Raw genomic sequence first — 23,636 nt, 5'->3', positions numbered from 1 at the left:
TTTTAATTCTCAATTTTTCATATAATTGACCTCAATCCTCCCCACCCAAGTTAAGCCACTGTTTAGCTCATAGTATTCAGTAGATATGCGATTCGTTTTTGCTATGACAGGCAAGAAGTACGCAAGTTAATTTACATTTGCGTTCGAGGCACGTAGGATATGTATGCAATTGCTCTTCTTTCCGTCATTATTCATCAGAACTTAGTCGAATTTGCAAAGTTAAGCTATGTTATGCCAAAGCATCAAATATAATTTATTGCCAAAAAAACTTCTACTCGAATTCAATACAAAATTAAATTAATCAAAGGGATTTTATAAAATCCATTAGGTAAACATCTACATCTATATTCTATATAAATCGTTTTTATTGAGATCAAGAGTAGCGAAAGTTTAAGTAGTTTAAGTGGAGCCGTAATGACAGCTTTATTGCACTCAAAAATGGTTATGTTAAAGTTGATAAAGGGGAAAAAATATCTTTTCTTTGATCTTTCCTTCACATAGATTCAATCTTTGATTACAACAATTAAGCAATAACACTACATTCTCGTCTATTTAACTCACCCGTTATATATTCAGCCTGTCAAAATTGCAATTCATTCCATTTAATAACGCAATCGATGGATAAAAATGTAAATTGCTTGTAATGAACATTTTTAATCATTAATCTTTTATTTTTATCGATAAAATTGATTTATGTGCTTGTGTTTTTTTGTTCAGCTATTCACGTCATCATTTTTTCAATATACAAAATTCCATTCCAATGCGTTTCAATGATAATCAATGTTTGAATCAACTGTTGATTCCATTTGAACAGTTTATTGCAGCTTTATGAACTCAGTCAGAAATTTAATATCACATTACACATACCACTTCATAATTAACCTGTTGCTTTTGTTATAAATAGGAAAAAAATTATCACAACGAAATATCGAGTTTGTATAAAATAATAAAAACTTTGTCAAAACTTTGTCAAACGTAGTAAAAATGTGCTTACAAAATATTTTTCGAAGTCTATTTGGAGATAAAGGAGTTTTAAAATGTTCTACAGAAAGTAAGCTTCGAGTGAAAAAATGAGAGAAAATTAATTTGTTACGAGTAACAATTGGATGAAAAACAAAAGACCCATTGATGAGATCGAAACAAGTTTTAAATTTTATTATGATGAAAATTTTGCTTTCTTTTCTGTCAAAACTATGTCAATTAAATTATGGGGCGCTCATGAGAATCGGCTCACTTGATTAACTTCATTACGTCTCGATAATGGATCCTCCCAATAATATAAACTTCAAGATAGTGGACAGTGTTTGACACCATGCAATTTTAAGGTTTTTTTAGACTTACAAGGACACGAAGTCACCTATTTGTTTCGCTGTTCGCAGCTTTTTTGTTATTTAGATTTATATTCAATCATCATAACCGCCCAAAAACCGCCCTATTTGCGTGTTTGATACCATTTTAAAAAAAATGACAAAAGAAATAAAGTAAAACAATAGAAATCATTTGAAACATTCGAAATTTATTGCTCGAAAATTTATGATTTGTGTGTGTATGTGTGTGTTTTATTTTACTAAATCTTAATCATTTCAATTTGTCAATTGTCTTTATTAACATTGTTCTTCATCTCCTAAAATTAAAGTAGCCTATTGCACATTAGATCCTAATCTTAAAATCTATAAAACGATCAGATTGTGATATAAATATTATAAATATGCGATGTATTCGATTTTAAGAAATCGTATTATCGTATTTGTTTTTTTTTTTGCTGAACTGTATGAATGAACTATATTATATCAAATGACAATCATTTGTTATTTGTATGAAGATATTGATTCAATTAGATTGAAATGAGAGAAAAACAAAGAAACGAAAATAGTTTAAAATGAAACGGCTAAAGCTTGTAAAATATGGAGAGAGAGTTCCGATAGCCAAAGAGTGTTTTTTTTTTCAGAGTTGGCTAAATATGTCGTTTTACATTAGATAATATAGTCCAACCATTGAATACAAATAGGATCTATTGTTATACTATAGATCAGCATAAAACATCGAATTTGTTTCATTAATTAATGTTAGCAATAAACATAGTAATCTTGATTTTAACAATTAGCCACTTCCTAACTCTAATTGAACTTTAATTTGCCGCTGAATCAACGGCTGTAATGATTTCATCGATTATTATAATAAAAAATGAAAGGCTGCGTGAAACCATGAATATAAGCAACCACACAGAAAAAGAACATTTTTTTTTGTAAAGAATTAAAGTAAAAAAAAATTATTATTAATAATGTTAAAATTGTGTTCAATTTTCTTGGTTGCATCATTGAGCAAAAATCCTAATGTACAACATAAATTTGTCAAATATAACATAATAAAATTAGTTTAATGTGTACTTTTATGTGTATGTGTCTGTGTGTCCAAGATTTAGGAAGTAAAATTAATGAAGTGGATTTTGTGTGATTTATATGATTTTAATTTCTTTTAAATTGCAAAATTTTCAAATAAAGACTCTACCATAACGTTGTTGCTACGATGGTATGTGTTTTTCAACATAATTTGTTGTTTCGTCTTTGAAGATATATATAAAAAAAGAAACAAACGTTTAAAACACAAAGCTCGAATAAAAAAAATTTTTTAAAACAAAAACACATCGACAAAAAGGATCTCTTCATCTCAATTATGTGTGTACAATTGCATGATAAATTGTATTTTATTGTATTGTATCGTTAAAACATTCATTACATCGTGAATGTTATCGTTTCGTATAGAGTTATTATAATGTATATTATATATGTATTTTTTACATGAAATACGCACGAATTTTTTTTTGTTTGTTTCAAATTGCACTCATATTATATACTCTATTTTATATCTGTGACACAAAAAAAAACACTTCAATTCGCAGTCGAAAAATAATACAAATAGTTGTTATAAATGGTGTGAGGAAAATCCATTTGAAAATGCTTTTTATGCGAATAGTATAATTATATATAGTATTGTATTTCGGTTGAGATTATAATGTTAAATTGTATGCATGCATCGCAATAATAATGAATTTGTTTTCATGCTTCAGCGGTGAGCGGATCGCGAGCATGATGAATTTTAACGTGTTTATTGTGATTGGTTTTAGTCGTCGACGTTTTTCCACAGATAACACATTCGAATGGTCGTTCGCCCGTATGAATGCGTTTATGTTCCTTTAAATAGTATGCACGATGGAAGTCCTTGCCGCATGTATCACAACGGAATTTCTTGAGTGTTTCGTGTTCACGTGTATGTCGTAGCCAATTGTATTTTCGTGCAAATTGACAACCGCAATGATCACAAGTGTACGGCTTAATTGCTTTGTGCGTGTTCATGTGTGAAATGTATTCACTTTCACGTATAAATGCTTTCGTGCACATATTGCATTTGAATGGCTTCGACGATCGGCTGGCATGTATCCATTTATGTTGCTTTAAATTCCATTTTGTTGTAAGCGTCTTATTACAAATCGTACATTCGTATGTGGTTCGAGATGTTTTATGCTGTTCCATATGCATTTTAAGACTAGATTTTATGTATTTCTTTTTGCAATACGGACATTCGACCGAATCACGTTTGAATAAATGAAAACGTTCGGTATGCGATAATCGAATGTGTTTCACTAAGCTATTTTTGTGCATGTATCGTTCACGACAATACGGACAGCACTTTGGCTTAACGTCGTGCGTTTCACGATGCCAGGCAATTTTTGCCTGTGAATGGAACACTTCACCGCATGAACATATAAAATCTTTGGCCTGTGGCCGCAATTTTAAATGATGTCGATTGCGATGCTGTATCAAATTTGAAAAACGCTTAAAGCGTTTCATGCATAAACTGCATTTTAATGGCGCCTCATTGCTATGAATTCTCATGTGTTCGATCATACTCTGTCTCAATACGAAACGCTTTGGACAATGGATGCAACGATGTTCGCGTATGTTTAAGTGCCGCTTTAAGTGAATACTGAAATTAACCCAACGCTTAAATGTGCGTCCGCACGTATAACATTCGGCTGGATGGGTTGTCATGTGCATATCATATGCTCGAATACTGTTGAATTGCTCTTCACACACCTTACACACATAATTCACGCCGCTGTCAAGAATTTCAAATAGCGTCTTATTTTCATCCTTTGTACCATCAGTTGGTCGTGATTTCAATGTTGACCAATTGTAACTTAAAAGATAATTATTGAGACTAGTGAATGGTCTCAATGTGTCCGAACGCTCTTTCTTACACTCGATCACCGGCGTTTCCGTTGTATCCAACGTTGAACAACTGGCACTTGTTATTGTTTCGGTGGGTTTTTTTATTTTTGTGAATTTCATTGCTTTTGCGGTCGTTTTTGTCACCGACACACCCTGCTGATAATCATGCACACAAATCAAATGTGCACGTTTCTCCTTAAGCGTTGCAAAAATTTGCGCACATATCGGACAACGATATTTTCGCGTTTTTGTCAATGATTTTGATGCCTTCAGCATATCCTTTTCATTGCAAATATTATTGCCAACAAATGGCTTTATATCCATATTACGATCCGTTTGTTCCAACGAACTGCTATACTCAAAAAAAGAAGAAGAGAAAAAAAAATGAAAATTGAAAATGAAACAAAACAGAACAATCACATTTTAATTGCTTTGAATGCTGAATAGAATCAAAAAGAATCTTACAATTTCATTAAAATTGTTGACATATTTTCCATTTCGTGCGATAAATGTTGTTCATTACTTAAACTCCAACTTTCACGCGCCACCGTTGTGTCATATGAATTTGTATATCTGGGCATGTTATCGTTTTCAGTCGAATACACCTTTTGATAGTAACATGTACAAAATGTGTACACATACATATATTAGTCATTTTGGTTCATCGTTAAATGCAACAGAAGCGCATACGCATTAAAATACAACTAACTCACCTGATGGCTCCATAAACCTTCAACATCACCATTGCTCTCTTGCTCCGATATTTCACCTTTAGCTGGCATCTTTTCATCTGTACGTATGTTCAGACTATCGGTTGATGGTGCACGTGCACTAACTGAATTCGTTTTACAACTATCCATGTCCATGCAATGCTTGTAATTCTCTTCGCCGGCTGATGCATAAGACGAACTGAACGTTTGATTCCATGCATTGTTGTCGCCAACAAAGGGTATCGGAGACAATCGTACACGCAATCCTGTAAACATAACAATAAAATTGCAAAATTTCACATTTGAAAACGATCTAAGTTAAGATGTGATGCACACAAAAAAAAAAGACAAATAACAACGAATATTTGAATTGAATTTCGATTGAGAATAGCGAAAAGTTACGTTGTTCATTGTAATCTAGAAATTTCATTCGGCTCGTACCAGCGATGCTATGAAACTCGTTTTGAGAAGAGCCTGGCCCCAGATTCGACACTGACGATGATGATGCGTATGAGGTGCACTCGGAACTTGTTGTTGTCGTCGATGATTTTTCTAAATACGTCTTTGCTGCTGTGATATGAATTTCTTCTGTTTCGTCCATATGTTCTTCTATTGAAAAAAAAAAAATAGAAGAAAATCAATACTTCTGGCTCACTGTATGTACATGTATGATAAATTAAACAAATTATTATTGATTGCTCTTACCATCATTTGCAGCATTAATCGTGAAAAGAACGACGTCTTCTTTACTAATTGACATATTTACATTTTCATTCGCATCGGATGGTTGGTCGTGATCAGCAATATCAAGCATTTGTTGACTTAATTTGATATCAATCATATGTAGTTCGTTCTGTGAATCGTTTGGATAATTTCGAGGCGATGGATCACAATCGGGAATTATCAAATCATCCTCATCGTCGTCGTTATCGTTCGATTGATTCATTGGAAGCGGCGTATATGATTGTCGAAGTGGACTAAATGGTACATCTTCAGAACACTCAAGCAGAACCTCATTCTCATTTTTACTTGTGCTTTCAAATGAATTGTTCCCCGTACGATTATCAAAATGTTCATCTACGTAAAAATAATGGCAACGATTATTTTCAGGTAAATGCGTCGTACGACATTATTGATTTTTTTTTAATGTTACATTATAAATATTATTTTATTTCTACTTCATTAGATTATTATTACTCAATATTCGTATGAAATGTTCATTTGCTCACCAGGAGGATGCAAATTGGCTTCTTCTTCGATTACTGGAACAAATGGCTTCTTAAGTTTAACAACCAATTTTTTAACCGATTGACGATTAGTTGGTCTTGCAGTGTCAGTCGTCGATGACGATGGTTTTGGCGATTTTTGAGATGCCAAACGAATTACGCTAGTTGCTTTGCTTGAACATGGTTTTATGAAACATTCGTCGCTGTGACAAGAAATTTAAAAAAAAAATAAGAATTTGATTTAAATTGAAATTCATATCATATATTACCTGGTATTCCTTTCGTCCAGAGCAAGTGGATCAACCAATTGATTATCGTCATCTTCGTTATTGTGTTGTTCGGCTGAACTTGTTGAGGCAATCTTTCAATTTGAAATGAAGTTGAAATCGTTAAGTCATTCAAATCGCAAAGTAACCAAACAAAAAAAATTCAGTCGTTTTATTTTTAATACTCACTTCAATGTTTGCTTTGGTATGTTTCGGATTTTTAGCATCCGATGGTGAACGTGATTCATTCAAAGTCTTTAGAAGTGATTGTGATCTTATTAGTTGAGTCGGTAGCACCTGTGAGGTAGTTCCGGTTGATGTAGATGGTATTGAACTGACAATTATCATATTATTCAAGGGGATCGTTTCTTTATTTGTTGAATTAAGCGAAACATTAAGTATAGCATTTGGCGAAACTTGAACGTTGCTCAATACTTTCAGACCGTGTGTTCTCTTTTCATTTATGGTTTCACCATCACCGGTCAATGCGTCGGTAGTTTCTTCCTTGAAACTACGCGTTTCTTTATTGCTATCAGACCCACTTTCCATACTATTATCCTTATGCTGTTGCTTTGAACGTTGTTTTCGATATTCACTGCTCTTCGTTGGTCTCTCTGTTTGTGTCTCATTACAACTAATGAACTCATTTTCATCACCATCGACATCTGAACTGATTTCATCAATATGTTCATTGTCATTTTCAAAGTCATTACTATTGGCTAGCTCATCGCCATTCAATTGATCTTCTTCACTTGCACCGGTTTCATTGGGTCCAATTTTTTCGAGCCGTTTAGTTGAATTTTGGTTTTCATATTGTGAACTATTCGATGCATTTATCGCATTTATATTGGTGGTAAGCGTGCTACTGCTGCTACTGCTCGACGCCGACACATTGAAAACATTCGTGGAACAGCTTTGTTGAATTTGTGTGGTAATTTGATTGATTTCATTGCGATGAATCGCATTCCGAACGGATGCATGATATGGTGGTGGTGGCGGTATTGCTTGTTTAGCTGGAATCAGTCGAAATGTCCGTGCCGGAATCGACAGTGGTGGCACTGTTCCCGTACGATGTGAAATTGGAGTCGAACAACTCTGTGATGTAACTCCAATGCGACGATGACTGTTTGATTTCGAAAAAAAAAAAAAGACAACACCAACCACGAAAATTGTGTTTAAATTCATGCATCAATTATGAATAATATAAAAATGAATTGCACTCTTTTATCAGTTTGTTTTTGTTTCTTCTTTTTTTTTTCAAATTCACTTACCGTTGATCATGAAAAACCTGAGTACCATTTACAATCATCAATTGGTGCGACGTTTGTTGTGAAATGGGAGCAAAATATGTAATCGATTGTTGTTGATTTTGAAATGCCTTTGGAAGCGATTTGTCCGTAGACGAATTGAGATCATCAGTGTTGGCCAATGGTTCGTATCGGCTGCATTCGAAATTGTTGGAATTTTCATCATTGGCCCGTTGTTGCAACAGTGTCATATTAACTAATGCCGAGATGACCTGATCTTTTGGATGGGTGTTCAGATGATCTTGTAAATTCATTCCAACATGGAGATAAAGTGTACAAACAGGACACTGTATTTGCGAATCCATTTTCGACTGATTGACCAAATAAAAAAGTCCAAAATATTTTCAATAAATCAACGAGAAAAGTAGCCAGTAACCGTGAGATATTGTGCACAATACAGTGTGCTTTTGCAGCCAGACGTAGCCTACACCTTAGCAGCAACTTTTAATACAACACACTGCAAGTAATTTCATTGTTTTTTTTTCTGTATTCAGTGTCTTCAATTAGTTAGCAGAAAGATAGAATGAAAGAGAGGAAGAGAGAGAGAAATAGCAATCATTGAATTATAGCTGTGACTTTTTTGAAGGTAACATCGATAATGTACCTCTGTATTGCTTTTCAAATGATCATCAGTGGGAAATCATATGTAATCTAAAATTAAAATAAAAAAATTGTGTCAATAAACAAATTACATTTGTGTGTAATATCACTCTTTTTTTTCCTTTTGTTGGTTATTTTTTTGGAATTCGTTTATACAATTGCCGTCTTTTATTCAGTCATTTTGTAATGTTTTCAGCATGCTTTTTTGCCATTGATCTCAAAATCGATCGATAAAAGTGAATAAAAGTTCATACAAAAAAAAAACAAGACCAAAAAAGACCACATACAAATTAAATATATTACGGAAAAAATTGAACAAGATGGCATCTGTCATACGAATTCAGTGTATTTTTCTCAACATTCTTTCATTTATCGAGTCACATTCAACACTTTTCAACACAAAATTTCAATCAAATTTGAATCGAACCTTAATCGAATCAACCGAAATTTTAAAAATTTCAACACCTTTTTGGTAAATTTCATGCAAATTCCGAACAAACCAGTTCCTCGAAGTTCTGCACTATTGTTTGAAACCCTTGTTCACATTGACTTCCATTATTCGTTTCAATTTTGACTAATGTATTGTGTAGGTATTGTATACAACCTTTATTCATTTTATACACGATTCGTGTTTGTGTATTTGTGTCTACGTGTATGTGTGTATGTACGACATTCCAGATGAAAATAACAACATTAATACACTGCAGACAGACAGAGCTTGTACTTAATCGGTTGAGTATGCAATTAATGTCATACTGTTTTGTTCACAACCATAGAATGAGAATCTGATTGTGTTAAAATTATGCCTTTGAATTGTTAAACTAAATTTAAATACATTACTTGACTTGGATTATTTAATTGAATTTTGTTATTTATTTAACTTTATAACAATTAAAATTCATTCGTTTGAGTTTATATAATACTCAAAAATTATGCAGAAGAGAAAAAAAAAACAACATTGTTATTGTACATACATTTTATTTATTAAAGTACTGAATCGGTTGTTAAATACGATTATTTTCGATGTCCCTATCGAAAGCCAAATACACAAAATACACAGTTCTCATTTGACAGCAATGGTCGATTTATATGACGTTCCAAATTTTGTACTCAATAATAATATTATTACATTCTTTTCCAATATCAAAATAAACATTTTTTTAACATCATAATCATTTCACATGATCGAGCATTTACAAAAAATATAATCCGAACGACTTTGAATTTAATTATCATTCTTTTTATAATAGACAGCAATTTTATCATTATTATGAAGGAAAAAAACCGTTTCAATATCAAAATACCATTAAAAATCTTTTTGAAAATCCATTGACTATTTAAATTTAAAGAATTTTTTAATTTAAAAAAATGAAATCTTAGAGGAAAGTTAAAAGTTTGAATGTGAACGACTCTATACGGAAAAAACCTCTATCGCTCAATGTCTTCATGTTTGTGAATTAGTCTGTCTGTATTGACATTAGATTGTTACATTAGATTTAATTATTTTACAGATGTTTCTCGTAATTAAGTCTGGGTGAATTGTTCTTTTTACATCATGTACAATTGATTTCAGGCACCATCATTCGAACAAAGTGCTTTTTCTCAAAATAACATAGTTGAAATGAAAGTGTTAAAAAATTCAGACGTGCTTTCACTGCTTGGATCTCACGCTTCCTCTAGACAAGCTTGAACAAAGATTCTCTTTATCTCTTTAACTTCCAAAGTATCGACAAATAGTATTTCATATTTATTTGTCGAAATCTTTTTCCATTTCTACATTGTCGAAGAATAAATGGTGAATTTTCTGTCGAATTAAAACAAAACAGAATATTCATTGAATTTTTTCAAAATGACACGCTATTTTCCATGCTCTGCTCTATATTATTTAGAAATTTAATTTAAACAGAACAGATTCAAAAACTTTCATTTCATAAAAAATGGAAAGTAATTCATATTCTTTTTTGTCAAACCTGACAAAAGGGGATTCTCTTTTGCTTTGTTTTGTCCGCATTAGTAACTGGGACATTTGTAATAATCGAAATCAATAAAACTGTGACCGGATTAATCAAAATCATCGGATTACAATCGAAAATATTTAAAATGTTCGGTGATTCGATCATGGGTGCGGTTCATATTATTCTGTTTTTTCTTTAATCTGCGGACTTCAGTGTTCGCACAAGATGTTCGATTGTCTTCAACATGCTTGCATTGGATGATTTGGTTTTATTTTAAATGTCGTCGAATGTTTTTAATTTAAAACTTGGTAAATAGACTTTCATCCATCAAACTTTTTAATAATAATAATAAATGGCGTTCCGAACGGTACAGGAAGTGGAATTCAATGGATCCAGATTTGAATGAATGTTAATTGACCAAATATCTTATCAACATTAAACTTTCAATAGCCTTTGTCATCGTTTGGTGAAAGTTTTACATTATGCAAATGGCACCGTCTAATTCGAATATTTGATAAATCCTTGAATTTAATGAAACCTTCGTAGGCTAGGTGAACAAAATGAACCTTGAATAAGACAAAAATTAAACAAATCGTAAATCATGTGGAGATCATTTTTTGAACAAATTGATTCAATATAAGCATTCTAATTACCAAACAGTCTTGCTATTTTTGCTTACGGTTGTGATTACAGTTCGACAATAAAGGCCGTCGTTTTGTTTAGCAACGCAAATTTCACCAAGCCGTTAGATTGTCCATAAAAACGGGAATACCTATTAAAATATACAAATTTTAGTTCAATATAAAGAAATTCACTATAATTAAAATAAGAATAATATTCTAATAATAAATTGCTTACCATTAGATATTTACAGTAAGCTACTTTGTTTCATGAAATTGAATTTTCCTTGATTTTCGAATTAATTCGATCATCTTTTTGCCAGTCTTTTTGTATTACTCATTTATGTCACAAAATCTGCTGACACTTCCGAACGTTTAATGTTTTCAATTGCAGTTAAAGATCTTGTCACGCCTTGGAAAATCAATAGCAATCATCCATTTTCATTCACATCAATTGCTGCTAGGCACGCATTTGAAATTGTTGGTCCAACGAGTGCCAGATGAAATTTCCACGAAAATGTAATATCATCCGGCGATATATCTGTAATTGAAATCACAAATCTCCCTTTACTTTGATTGACATGAGTTTTTCGGTTTTTTTCTATGCCCTTATTGATTTCTTGCAACAAAACTGATTTCAATTTCTAAATGATCGGGAAAATGTATCCCAATTTCAGATAAGAGTAACGTTGAAATTACCTTAAAATTTTAATTTTTTCGATTCTCTCCATAATTTTTATACAATATTTCTAAATAAAGATCCAAAATGCAATTGACATTTCGATAACATGCATTCGAAAGTGTCAATAATGCTTATGACGTTTTTGTGCTGCCGACATTTGCCCGCTATTTTTCAAATGCACGACTGAAATACCGACGAATACATTTTCTTCTTGAATTCATATCAATTTCAATGAATTCGAACAAACAATGTTGCACGTAATTTTTCAATGATAAAATCTGAACCGTTTCCATGCATAACAAAGAGTAGTCACAAGTTAAAAGAATTCGATTCCGTTACATTATTCGGACTACAATAAAAAAAAGACATTATTTTGTAAACCAAATTACAGTTAAACGCGACATTACGATCAAGAGGCTAAACGTTATACAACACAATAGAAAGGAATATTTATTTCTTGCCGTCTTCACGTTTCTTGCCGATTCAATATTAGACGTTTGCATTAATGAGCCATCGATCAATCAACACAATCTAATCTGTATTTTTAATGTTTTTTTTCTTCTTTTCATTTTACTATTGCGTCACAATGTGACAAATAAATTCTGGCTTGTAAATAATTTTTATTTTAATGAATGAAGCAAACAGAAGTGCTTTCTAATGCAAAAAAAAGTAAAATAAATAAACTGCCAATTTCGACAAAGAACCAAAAAATGGTAAAAATGTTGAGCCACGGAAACCGTTTAATGGATCGAGGCAATATTTTTTACTCTGCAATTAATTCATTAAAAAGTGGAGCCATGATAGGTATCAGTTCATCAAAACTAAATGAAATGTATCAAAATTGGTTGTCAGTTTATCAAAGCGGTTTCTCTCTCTCTACATATATATATGTGTGTGTGTGCATCACATGTGGAAAAGTGTTAAAATGTTTGTCACTTTATTTCCGTATTAAATGAATGTTGGATTTATGTTTGCGTGGGTTTGAGCAGTAATATGTTAATTACTCGAAAAATCGTAAATTTCATGTTAAAAGCGTATTTCCTTTGAACCTGTGATTGTGTACATAATCCGTATATTCATATGCACATCAAAACGTGTGCACATTCAATGCATGATTCATTATCTCATCAATGTATGCTTTTGCGGGTTTTTCAATGCGCCCGAATTAATTGTTTGGAAATCACTGGCCGAGCAGCGGTTTGGTTAATGCGTAATTGTGTCCGATTGCTTGGTTACTAGTTGCTGCAAAAGAAATGGAATGGTAAATAAGCTACCGGTAGGCAGGCATCCAACGTTGGCCATATAGCACACGTTTTGTATTTTAAAAAAATAAAATAAATACAGCAGCACTAACAAAACCAACAACAAATATGGTATGAAGAGAGAGAAAGTGAGATGATAAAAGAGCGAGAAAGACAAATAAATACGTAATGTCTGCAAATTGTCGTACAAAAAATATATATCATATATGTGGTTAGTCATTATTTTCCGAAGGGAGGGGGATGGTTACTTCTAAAAATCATGGCATTTGCCTCTTGCTTTTCCTCCAAGTCACTTTAAATGGCATGAAATCGACGTTACATACACTATTTGTTTAATGTATTCACGATATTTTTTTTTTGTTTTTGTTGTTGTTGTTGCGTTGTTGCTGTTGTTTCTGCTACTTTTCGGACGCCACACATAAAACTACACACATAAATTTATATTATGAGTACATATTTATGTATGTGATGCTTGTGCAAGATCAAATATCTCACACGTTGTGTGAGATCAGTTTCGAAGTCTTTTTTTTTGTGTTGTTGTGTCTCTTTTCCTCGTTTTATGCATTTCGATTTAATGTTGGACTGCATGGTATTCATTTTATTGTTCAATACCATGGAACGTATAGTAATGTTGTTTGCGTCGAAACGCCATTCAACTCTTAATACAATAACAGCATTCAATATTATATGCTGAATTGTTGTCTCTTATTTTTGTAGTGCTCGCTGCGTACACACCTTGAGTATCAGAAAGTGAAACAAACGAAAACGAAAACGTGCTATACGAATCCCAAAATATATAGTACTAAATTCAAGACACAAGCCAAGAAAAGACAAGAGAGACAAAAAAAAAACAAAGAAAAACTACATTAAATGACTTCAAATTACTGTAACAGAAAGAACTGTTGAATAGATATATTTGTAATTGGAAGACAGTGAAGTGAAGGTGTTTTATTTGGAAGTTTTAGTATTTTCTTACCGAATTTATTCGTGTTTTAAGCTTCTTCTCAACATCCATTTACCCAGAAATAAATGGATCAGATTTCTTTTAATTGGCCATTACATTTGTGAAGAATTTAATTGTGTGATACGGATTGCGTGCGCGTGTGTCTGTCTGCATGTGTTTATGTGTGTGTATCTTTTATGTACCCTTTTTATTGCATTAAATTTCGTTAACAATCAACTAAAACTCATCGTGAAACACCACATTTGAACGACAGGACCAAAAAGAGGAGTGCGACGGCGGAATGTTCATATTCAAAATGAAGATTGTTATTCTAATGCTTCTTTTGCTCATATTTTTGCCAAAAGGTTTGCTTCAATTAAAATTATTAATCATATATTTGCAGACATTTAGATTATACATTTGTTTAAAGAAAATTTATTTTGAAACATTTCATTTTTTTCTCTGACAAAATATTTAAAATCAGAAACAAAAGTTGAATAACATATTTTAAAAAAAAGAAGGTATTTTGGCTACGCGGGCGAGAAAAAAAACAACCAAAAAAGATTCGTATCGATTTTGAGTGGAGTGGTGACCTCTTTGAAATTACACCAAGTTTGGCAGTGGGTGATTTTGAATTTTAACATTAATGTCAAATGAATATACAATACAAGTTCACAATATTGTGAATGACGAATATGAAACAATGAATTTAATGTGTATACGGTGTAAACTATACGCAAATTGTGATTTTTAACCAGAAAATCGGGTATGACTCCACCACAATATGTTCGATGCAGATCATGCTGTTATGCGTTCTATGTTTCATGTGGTGCTTATATTTCAATTGAAGTGATCTGATATAGCTTTCACAAAATCCATTTACTGGTATGGTAAACGCCATATCGAACATTCGAATTAAAGCCAAAGTTCTGTCAATGTTCTGTTATAGTTTTTTTTTTCTTCTCCCCAAAATGGTTTACACAAAATACTTTGGCATTCGAAAATTAAACAATATTTGATTGTGCAGCTTATTTGAATTATATTATATATTTGTTATATGTGAAAGATCAAAACCGGTATTTGGAGACTGTGTACAATGACTCAAGTGAGCGTGAAGTAAAACTGAATGCTAACACAATAAGTAAACCAGTGGATGCTTGCTATAACCATTTAATTACTTTATTCCATTATTTTGATCAGCTGGTCGATCCTCCAATATTACGTAAACAAAGAACGATGTTTATCAACCACAAAATTATCGGTTAAAAGCTTCATTTACTCCAAACCACCATTTTTTTTGTCAAGCAAAAAAAGACGTATTACATGATAGGGCTGGCAAAGATGCTTTAGTTTAAATCTCTCATATACAAAAAAAAATTCATGCCATAATGCTACATTATAGTACTTACAATTTGAACGTGAGAGAGAAGAAAAACCAAGCCAGCCTTACCATGTCACATTAAACATCAGTTGACTTTCAATAAAGTTGGTTTACTTGAAAATCTATATACGCATGATAAACGAATCCCACATCGGTGTGACTATGTGTATTTAGTCGCCAATTGTGGTTTATTTTGTCGACCTAAATATAATACGTACAAGCATCTTAGAAACGTTGATACATTGTGGCTTTTTGATTGATGTTTATGAAATTGTACAGACAACATTCAATTAATTATGATACATGTGTGTACTTATTGCAATCGCATCCAGTATTCCACAGCATCATGTTACTGTGCGGTACGCATATATGTATGTACACTGTAAAGTGTACACATCATGATATTGTGTTGCATGCACCTTGTGCTCGCTTTCAACATTTATTCATATATTATTTATATTTTTATTTATTTTTTTACTCTATGCTTCGTATTATTCTTCCATTCTATCGGTCTTTCTCTCGAAGCCGGCTTACTGCAATCACATATACGTTAAATTCTTGTTTAAGTTTTGTTTGTTTCAAACTGAGAACAAACGTAAAGTAAATCATATCGTCGATGCGTTCGATGTCCATGTACCAAAGTTGAAACAACAACAAAAAAATACACTATTAAATATTTTGAAGTTGATGTGAAAAATTGAACTATACAATTGAATATCAATATTCATTGTCTTTCAATTTAGAATCAAAACAGCTGGATAAAGTTCGATCAAAGCGTGGTAAAGTGCCAAGATCATCTGACTTTAAAATAAAAAATGACGTTAAACAACACTTGGAAGCTGTTGAAGCTGAATCGATGCCATTAGAGATTCAAACAAACTTTCTAAGCGAATCAGTGCGTAAATACTTGGAACTAGGAAGAGCGATTCCAGGTTTGATTTTTCTTTTCATTCATAAATTATCATCAATAATTAATGTTTAATTTTAAGCATCTTATGGTTTTAATAAATGCTCGTTTGCTTCAAGGTGTGATTGTATATAGTTATATATAAAGTACTACTATAATAGTAGTATCCTTGAGTTAAGAAATCACGTATATTTCACGATAATGAATAATGTAGTCAGTTTGGCACGTTTTTTTTTTTTGGAAGAAATACACAACCAACGATTATAAATAACGATTATATTATAAAAGTTGCTAATCTTGACTGAAACTGAACAACATATCGAATATAACTTTAGCTTTTAACAAATTTATAATTCAAAGGGGGAAAAACTTAAAAAAAGAAATTCAAAAGCGAACATTTAACCAACACTCCGGTTCCTAAGAAAGGAAAAACACGTGTTTTCTACTTCTATGGTTTGAACATTGTTTTCTAATTCGCAGGAAGACCAGGTGCTGACTATCCCATTTTGCCAGCAATTCCTTACACCAATTTTTATTGCGATGAACAAAAGTATCCAGGTTTTTTTGCTGATACAGAAACCCGATGCCAAGGTTGATTGTTTATCTGAATTTTTTCGTTTTTTATCTCGCTCTCTTCTAGGCATTTTCAATTACGTCAATTTCATGTTTATTACATAACCAATAACCATAACCATTAACATTTTGAATAATTATTTTTTTTTTTTTGTTAATTGCCCATTTGTTTTAATGTAGCCTGGCATTACTGTGACATCGATGGTCGGCAAGCAACATTCCTTTGTCCAAACGGAACCCAATTCTCACAAGCCGTATTCGTATGCGATTGGTGGTTCAATGTTCGATGTGAACTATCACCACATTTGTATGAGATTAATGCGAGATTATATCAGAAACCAACACCAAATCCAACACAACCACACCGAAATTTAAGAGATATAATCGACAGTATATTTAATTAAAAGTTACTACAACAGAAAAATACAATTGAAATACATAATTTTTAAGTTAACTTAACATTATTTCAACTCCTCTCATCCATAGAACAAAATAAAGTTACGAATTATAGACAACACAATAAATACCGAATTTAAAAATAAAAATGATGAATTTTCCGATAAATATTTAAGCTATTCGAATTGAAAACGAGCCATTGATTGGATCAATCGACCGAAGATCTTCATAGAATGCATTGAATTTTGTGATTGATATACAATCTGGCCAAATATTCAACGTACCGATACCATTTGATGGAATTTTCAATTCAAGTGCTTTTCACTTGGTAAAAGATAAAAAATCGAATGTTTCGAACGTTGTACTATTTCACAAAATCATTTATTACAATATAGTTGCCGGTTTGTAGACAAAACGTAGCAAAAACAATGCTTTCAGAGTTATGTTAGTGGACAATGTTGAATTTGAGATGTGTAATCAAATGTTTGATATGTATTTCACTTGCAATGTTATTAAACAATAGCTGTGTGAACGGCAGCCAAATCAAATGAAATTGACTCAAAATTGAAAAAAAAAAAAAAATCATACGAAAATTGAATGCCATGACCAAATAAAGTAAGTATGATACTGTATATTGAATCGTCTGCGGTTATGGATATTTCACCACAATTTTTCCTTTGAATTTCTTCGTTTTAAGTTATTAAAACGTAGTTAGCATTGTTTTCATTTTTGTTGTGTTCACCAATCAATCGCACACACACTCTTCAAATAATCATTTATTGTTTATTTTCAATGAAAGCGTCACTATTATCGACACAATACCAATTGTAACAATGGTAAACGATGTCGATTTGAGGTATGTACAACACCAATTCGGTGACAATCAAACCATTATTATTATTCTGCTCTAGTGTGTATAATTAACAAATCAAAAAGAAAATTTACCGACGATACCATCTCTCCTGTGAATAATACGTTTCACATTTGCCATGATGCCAACAAATAAAAAGAACCAATATTGTGTGTATGCGATATTCTGTTCATTGGACGGTTAATGCTTGAATGAAACGTATTAAAGCTGAAATGTTCATTCTTCAACGGTTGAATATTCAAAGGAAATTCACTCTTGCATATTTAATCAGATTTCACAAATAAATATCTCAAGAAACCAAATTCAATCAATACAATGATTCAAGTTTTCGATGCAACTGATGAAATTATTTCCTATTTTCAACGACAACAACATTACGGTGCGATGACTGATGATGTTCACTTTTTAGTTTGAATTACACAGCAAACATTTTGGTTATTTATGATATTTTGCTGGTGTGATGTCAATCGGTAAACATATTAAGTATAGCATCACCAAACAATATAAATATGAATGCATTTTTTATCATACACAATATCTATCGTTCAATAATTCGTTGTATTGAAATTCGTTGATTTTCATTTGGGAAGAAAAAAAATCTGTCAATTTTCACTTCGATTCGTTATAACGAATATTTTCGATAATTATTCTGTTTACGTCAAGTTTACTATTTATCCGATGCATAATAATAGAGAATTGAAGATGATTTTTTTAAGTGTGATAATATTTTTATGTTTAGCTTGAATGAATTAACACAACTAATGGATGAATTTGTGTAGATTTTTTTTTCATTTTGCTTATTAGTGCTCTTCTTTTTGTTCTAATTTAATTACAAACATATTTGTGCTTACGTCTTTTAGACAGTTGAACTGTTTATATTCGAATTTATAATTATAGCAAAATAATTCATCGAGCTAGAACCGAAAATAATCAGAATAGGTAATAAGTGGCTAAATAGAATAGAAGAATAAGTGTCACATTTATTTAGCCACTGAAGAATGAACCACAAAAAGTGGTGCGGGATAGAGAGAGAGAGAGAGAGAGAGAGAGAGAGAGAGCGAAAAAGGAAAATGCGCTAAATGAAAATGATTAAATAAACCATTGCAAAACTGTAAATATTTTTGTTTTGCCACAAAACCATAAACCAAAAACTGATTGAATAATTTAAATGAGCACGAAGTTTTGATGTATTCTGCTTTCAATTTGGTTGCTGAAAGGCATTTTTCTCGTCCTCCTCCCAAATGGTGATTGGGGGATGAAGAAGAGAAATACATAGAGGGGGATGGAAACACAGAGCGGAAATATTTTTTCGATTGCCTGAATAAAATTGATTAAAGGGTAGCACTAGCTCTTTCATGGCGGCAATAAATGAGATCAAAGTATATGGACAATGCGAAATAAATTATTTCCAAGTGTCTGAAATAGAAAGCAGTTCGGAGCTCGATTATCTGATAATTTATTCAAAAGGCTAACTGTATTCATATATCGAAAATGCCGACTTTATAAATGCTACTGCAATAGTTCGTAATACTCACAAAATATGTGCAGTTCGCATTCTCATACTTATTTTCGACTAAAAACACATATTTTTTCGCTTAGTAAGACGGACCATTTTGTTTCGATTTTTGAACGAGATGTTTTTAACGATTTATATGGATCGATTTTTTGTTTGTTTTTTTTTTACCGTTTCTTTCTTTAATAATATTCTGCGTTCGAACATTGTTGTTTGGCAGTATTTTGTTCAATTTTATTTGTAAATTAACCATTTCCAACGAGACTATAGAAAAATCAGTCGGTAATGTGTCATTTATGTTAAATCACACATTATTTACATTTACATTTGTTGTAAAAAATAGCTCCGGCATATGTTCATACTTCAAAATCAATATAAAGAGCCATAAATTTGTTTGTGAGTACTAGTCATGTTGCTTCTATCCTCGCTTACCATCTTTGATTTCATAGTTTCCATTCCTGCTGCTCTACCGTTGCTTTCACCGTCATCGTCAACATGTATTTCAACGTTTCACCGAGTTTGTGGTAAATTTTCATTTTAGTGTGTGTATTCAATTTTTCTCTCTTCACTTGCAATTGAACGGAAAGAAAAAAGACCATTTCAATACATGAAATTTATTGGTAAAACGGTTGAGGAAGCAACAGACAGAGTCGTCGTCCAACAAACTGAATAAACATTAAAAGGACAAGTAAATTGCACAATGAATTATACAACGCTAAAAAAGAGAAAGAAACGATATGAATAAAAAAATTCTTTATCATTGCCATTTTATTTAACAAATATTCCAAAGAACGTTCTATGAAAGCGATAAATACGTGGCAGAAAACTGTACAATTTAAGGCAAACACAGAGAATTTTGCATTATAACACGTGTATCATAAGTTTTGTCACAAATTAGCAATAAACACCAAAGAAGCATTTTGATAATTTCTCTCAGTGGTATTTAGCTTTATTCATGGACAATCCGAAAAGACATTTACGGTACACTGGATGGACCATTGTCTTAAATTTTTCGAAGTGTGTATCGAACCATCAAAATTATGTTCTGAGTAGTATAGATTTGTACATTCTAGGGCAACCGGTTTTTTTTACGTGAAAAGTGAACATTTACCAATTCTGGAAACATTGCAATTACCTTATAATACAAAAATTGATTACGAAGATGAGATTCATTTTAAAAACGTTAAACATTTCGAAATTAATAAGATCACAGGAGGGCACCTAAATATCACGTTTGAACAGTTGGAAGAGCTTAAATGCAATTCAGTTTTTTTTTCGCAAGTGGATTGATACAGTAGAAAAAAATCCCAATTTAAAAAAGCTTATAGTCGAAACCAGAGAGGGAGTGGAAGATGAATATATTTCATTGCTTATTAAAATAGCAAGAAATTTGGTTGAAGCTAGTTTCGATTGCGCATGCCACACTCAAGTAGAAACGATTGTTAAATTTTTGAATGAAAGCAAACATATGCAAAAAGTATATTTAAATTATTGCTACAGCATTTTAAATGAATTAAAATTGCAAATTCCAGATAATTGGAATTTCAAGTTATTAGAACATAAAGTCATTTTTATTGAACGAAAGTAGTACAAAAAGCTTGATACAACAAATTGAATCTTTGATAAAAATACAACAATAAATAAATAAGTGATTTTATTTTATTTGCATTTTTGTTTTTCAACCAATCACAGTGAAGCAAAACGAAAATGCTGTCATGGCGGACAAACAAATTGTTATTATTACGAAACATACTACTTCAACATTTGTCTTTTTGTGCCTTAATAATTATTTTAATAACCTAAATATTTACAATTATTGTTATTTTTAAACACAAATAATAAAATAGATATTTTTTGTGCAAATTAATAGAATATTTTTGGATGATTTTTTTGTGCGACAATTTAAAATAATCTCTTTATTTTCTATGATCGTGAAGGGATATTATCTAGGATATTTCTACATCTACGCTGCCTATCGGGTTTTTGAAAAATTAACAAGGGGCACTTTTTTAGTCGGTCTTTGTTACAATATCGTTGACAATGAAACACCACCCGATCGTATACTCAGCCACCAGCCTTCTCGACTTCGGAGCAGCTGATATCGATCTTGATAACACATAAAAGTTCAAAATTAAATATTTCACCGAACAAATATCACATTTTCCAATTTGACAATATTGTTCCTAAAGATGTGTCTTGATGCCGATTCTAAAAATATTTCTCTTATCAAGTTAAAGTTTCTACAAGCTACGTAAAACGGCTGATTATGTGCGTAATCCGATGAAAATGCCCTAACTCTAATCAGTTCTGTACTTCTCAAATTTCTTTGGTTCTCATTATATTGCAGTCTTGTATAATTTTATCTCTAAGTGAGCTAGACACTATTTTACTTAAAAGCAGATCTCCAAAGCGGTTGAATATTCAAAACATCACATCTAAACTGATACGGTGGCAATACATAATTCTCATCTCTCTGATATACATATCGTAACGACCAAATGACAAAATATTTTTGAATTGATTCTATTCTATCGGAGTGGATACGATGGTATGGAAGCCATACAATACTCGCGTATTCCAATTTTGACCTAACTAGTGCACAATATAATATTTTTGCAGATTCTATCGTGTACTTATTTTTTAATGTTCGTTTGATGAAACCCATTGCCGCATGTTCACTGGCTGTAATCGCATCGATGTGATCTGTGAATGTCAGTTTTGTGTCGAAAAATAATTGGTCCGTTCAAACGTATGATGGCCGTTGTCGATCGTATAGTCGTAGTTGACTACGTTTGCACCCTGTAGCACTTCTTCAGATTCAAATGCAGGTTGTTTTCGTTACACCAGTCGCTCAATTGATCAATGGCCTTTTGAAAAATGATGGCATCAATGGGCGAATGTATAGTGCGGATCAATTTCAGATCATCTGCAAATAATAAAACAAGTGTATTTAACACGGTTTCAACAATGTCGTTTATGAAAATAATAAAGAGACATGGTCCCAAAATACTTCCCGCGGGTACTCCCGATGGTACAATGAAAGTCCTTGACTTTTTTTCACCAATTCCAACAAACTGCGATCGTGATGTCAAATAACCATGGAACCATTTGACAATTTGGCGGCCGAATCCAAATCTCACCAACTTCTGAAGCAATCTCATGTGACTGACACGATCAAAAGCCTTTGCGAAATCGGTGTACAACACATCCGTTTGACATTTGTTGATCATCGAGTCCATCGTAAAATTCACCATCTGCAGTAAATTTGTCGCAGTTGATCGATTCTTCACGAAACCATGTTGATTGTGGCTGATCTTTCCATTTACAAATGTTTCGATTTTGCCGTAGACCACAATATCGAATATTATTGCGATTGTTGGAATAATCACAACTGGCCTATAGTTTGATGCACTGCTCTTTTTTCCCGATTTGAATATTGGCAAAACTCTGGACTTTTTCAATGGATCTGGAACACATCCTTGTTGCAATGACTTTCTAAATAGCACTGTTAATGGCCTGTAAATCTATTGTTTTGGTTGAAATTTGGATGAATTTTTGCTTGGCCAACCCGGTTTTCGGTACTTGATGACAATTTTGAAGGGTTTGAGCATTTAAATTAGGAATACGACTATACTTTTTGCTTTCTCTAGAATCTTTGTCTTCGTACTAAGTCCATGAAACACCATACATGGTTTGAAGACTATAACAGTTATTTTCAATTAATTTGAAACTGTTCGATTCAAATCTGAAGATTATTTGATGATTTAGATTTAAAAGGTCATTTTACCGTTATTTCCAAGCGTTCAGGATCGCATACATTAATTCGATACATTGAATGATGCATGCATCATTTGATGCGCATCAAATAACGCAAACACAATGCTAACGATGTCGTTGTGAGTACGGACCTGACAGCGCACGACGTGCTTATATACGTATGATACACGTAATGATGTGAATGTTCAATAAAGCAAGACCGTCGTATGCTACCAGATCCGTACGTACAACGACAGCGTTGACGTTATTTGATGCGCATCAAATGATGCATGCATCATTCAATCTATCGCATAAATGTATGCGATCCTGAACGCTTGGCTATTTCATTTATATGGATTTTTTTTGTTTAGAAAAACACGTTTTGGGCAAACTAAAAATATATTTAGTCATACAAAAATTGTAAGAAACGTTGAAATGA

At 32.2% G+C, this 23,636-nt stretch overlaps 2 protein-coding genes across 6 annotated transcripts; one reads left to right on the top strand and one right to left on the bottom strand.

Moving 5' to 3' along the window:
* Positions 1-1,750: 1,750 nt before the first annotated feature.
* LOC116352180 lies at positions 1,751-11,716 on the bottom strand. 4 transcript variants are annotated; one of them, XM_031784569.1, is made up of 13 exons: positions 11,613-11,716; positions 11,152-11,454; positions 10,973-11,065; positions 8,343-8,389; positions 7,703-8,235; positions 6,621-7,554; positions 6,435-6,526; positions 6,169-6,368; positions 5,645-6,016; positions 5,342-5,548; positions 4,943-5,205; positions 4,695-4,834; positions 1,751-4,581 (listed from the first exon to the last, which is right to left on the bottom strand). In XM_031784569.1, exons 5-13 carry the CDS (start codon positions 8,041-8,043, stop codon positions 3,057-3,059), a joined length of 4,074 nt encoding a protein of 1,357 aa, XP_031640429.1. In that variant the 5' UTR covers positions 8,044-8,235; positions 8,343-8,389; positions 10,973-11,065; positions 11,152-11,454; positions 11,613-11,716; the 3' UTR covers positions 1,751-3,056. The 4 variants fall into 4 exon arrangements, with proteins under 4 accessions (XP_031640429.1, XP_031640432.1, XP_031640431.1 ...); XM_031784572.1 differs by having other exon boundaries at positions 5,381-5,548; XM_031784571.1 differs by lacking the exons at positions 10,973-11,065; positions 11,152-11,454; positions 11,613-11,716 and adding an exon at positions 8,804-8,907.
* A 1,784-nt stretch (positions 11,717-13,500) lies between these two features.
* LOC116352477 lies at positions 13,501-17,185 on the top strand. 2 transcript variants are annotated; one of them, XM_031785111.1, is made up of 5 exons: positions 13,501-13,984; positions 14,075-14,165; positions 15,925-16,113; positions 16,569-16,679; positions 16,842-17,185. In XM_031785111.1, exons 1-5 carry the CDS (start codon positions 13,973-13,975, stop codon positions 17,063-17,065), a joined length of 627 nt encoding a protein of 208 aa, XP_031640971.1. In that variant the 5' UTR covers positions 13,501-13,972; the 3' UTR covers positions 17,066-17,185. The 2 variants fall into 2 exon arrangements, with proteins under 2 accessions (XP_031640971.1, XP_031640972.1); XM_031785112.1 differs by having other exon boundaries at positions 13,502-14,165.
* Positions 17,186-23,636: the final 6,451 nt, after the last annotated feature.

Source organism: Contarinia nasturtii, unplaced genomic scaffold (assembly GCF_009176525.2).
Source record: "Contarinia nasturtii isolate CC-2019 unplaced genomic scaffold, AAFC_CNas_1.1 Cnas_scaffold_187, whole genome shotgun sequence".
NCBI classification, from domain to species: domain Eukaryota; kingdom Metazoa; phylum Arthropoda; class Insecta; order Diptera; family Cecidomyiidae; genus Contarinia; species Contarinia nasturtii.
This window is presented reverse-complemented; position numbering and strand designations above follow the sequence as displayed.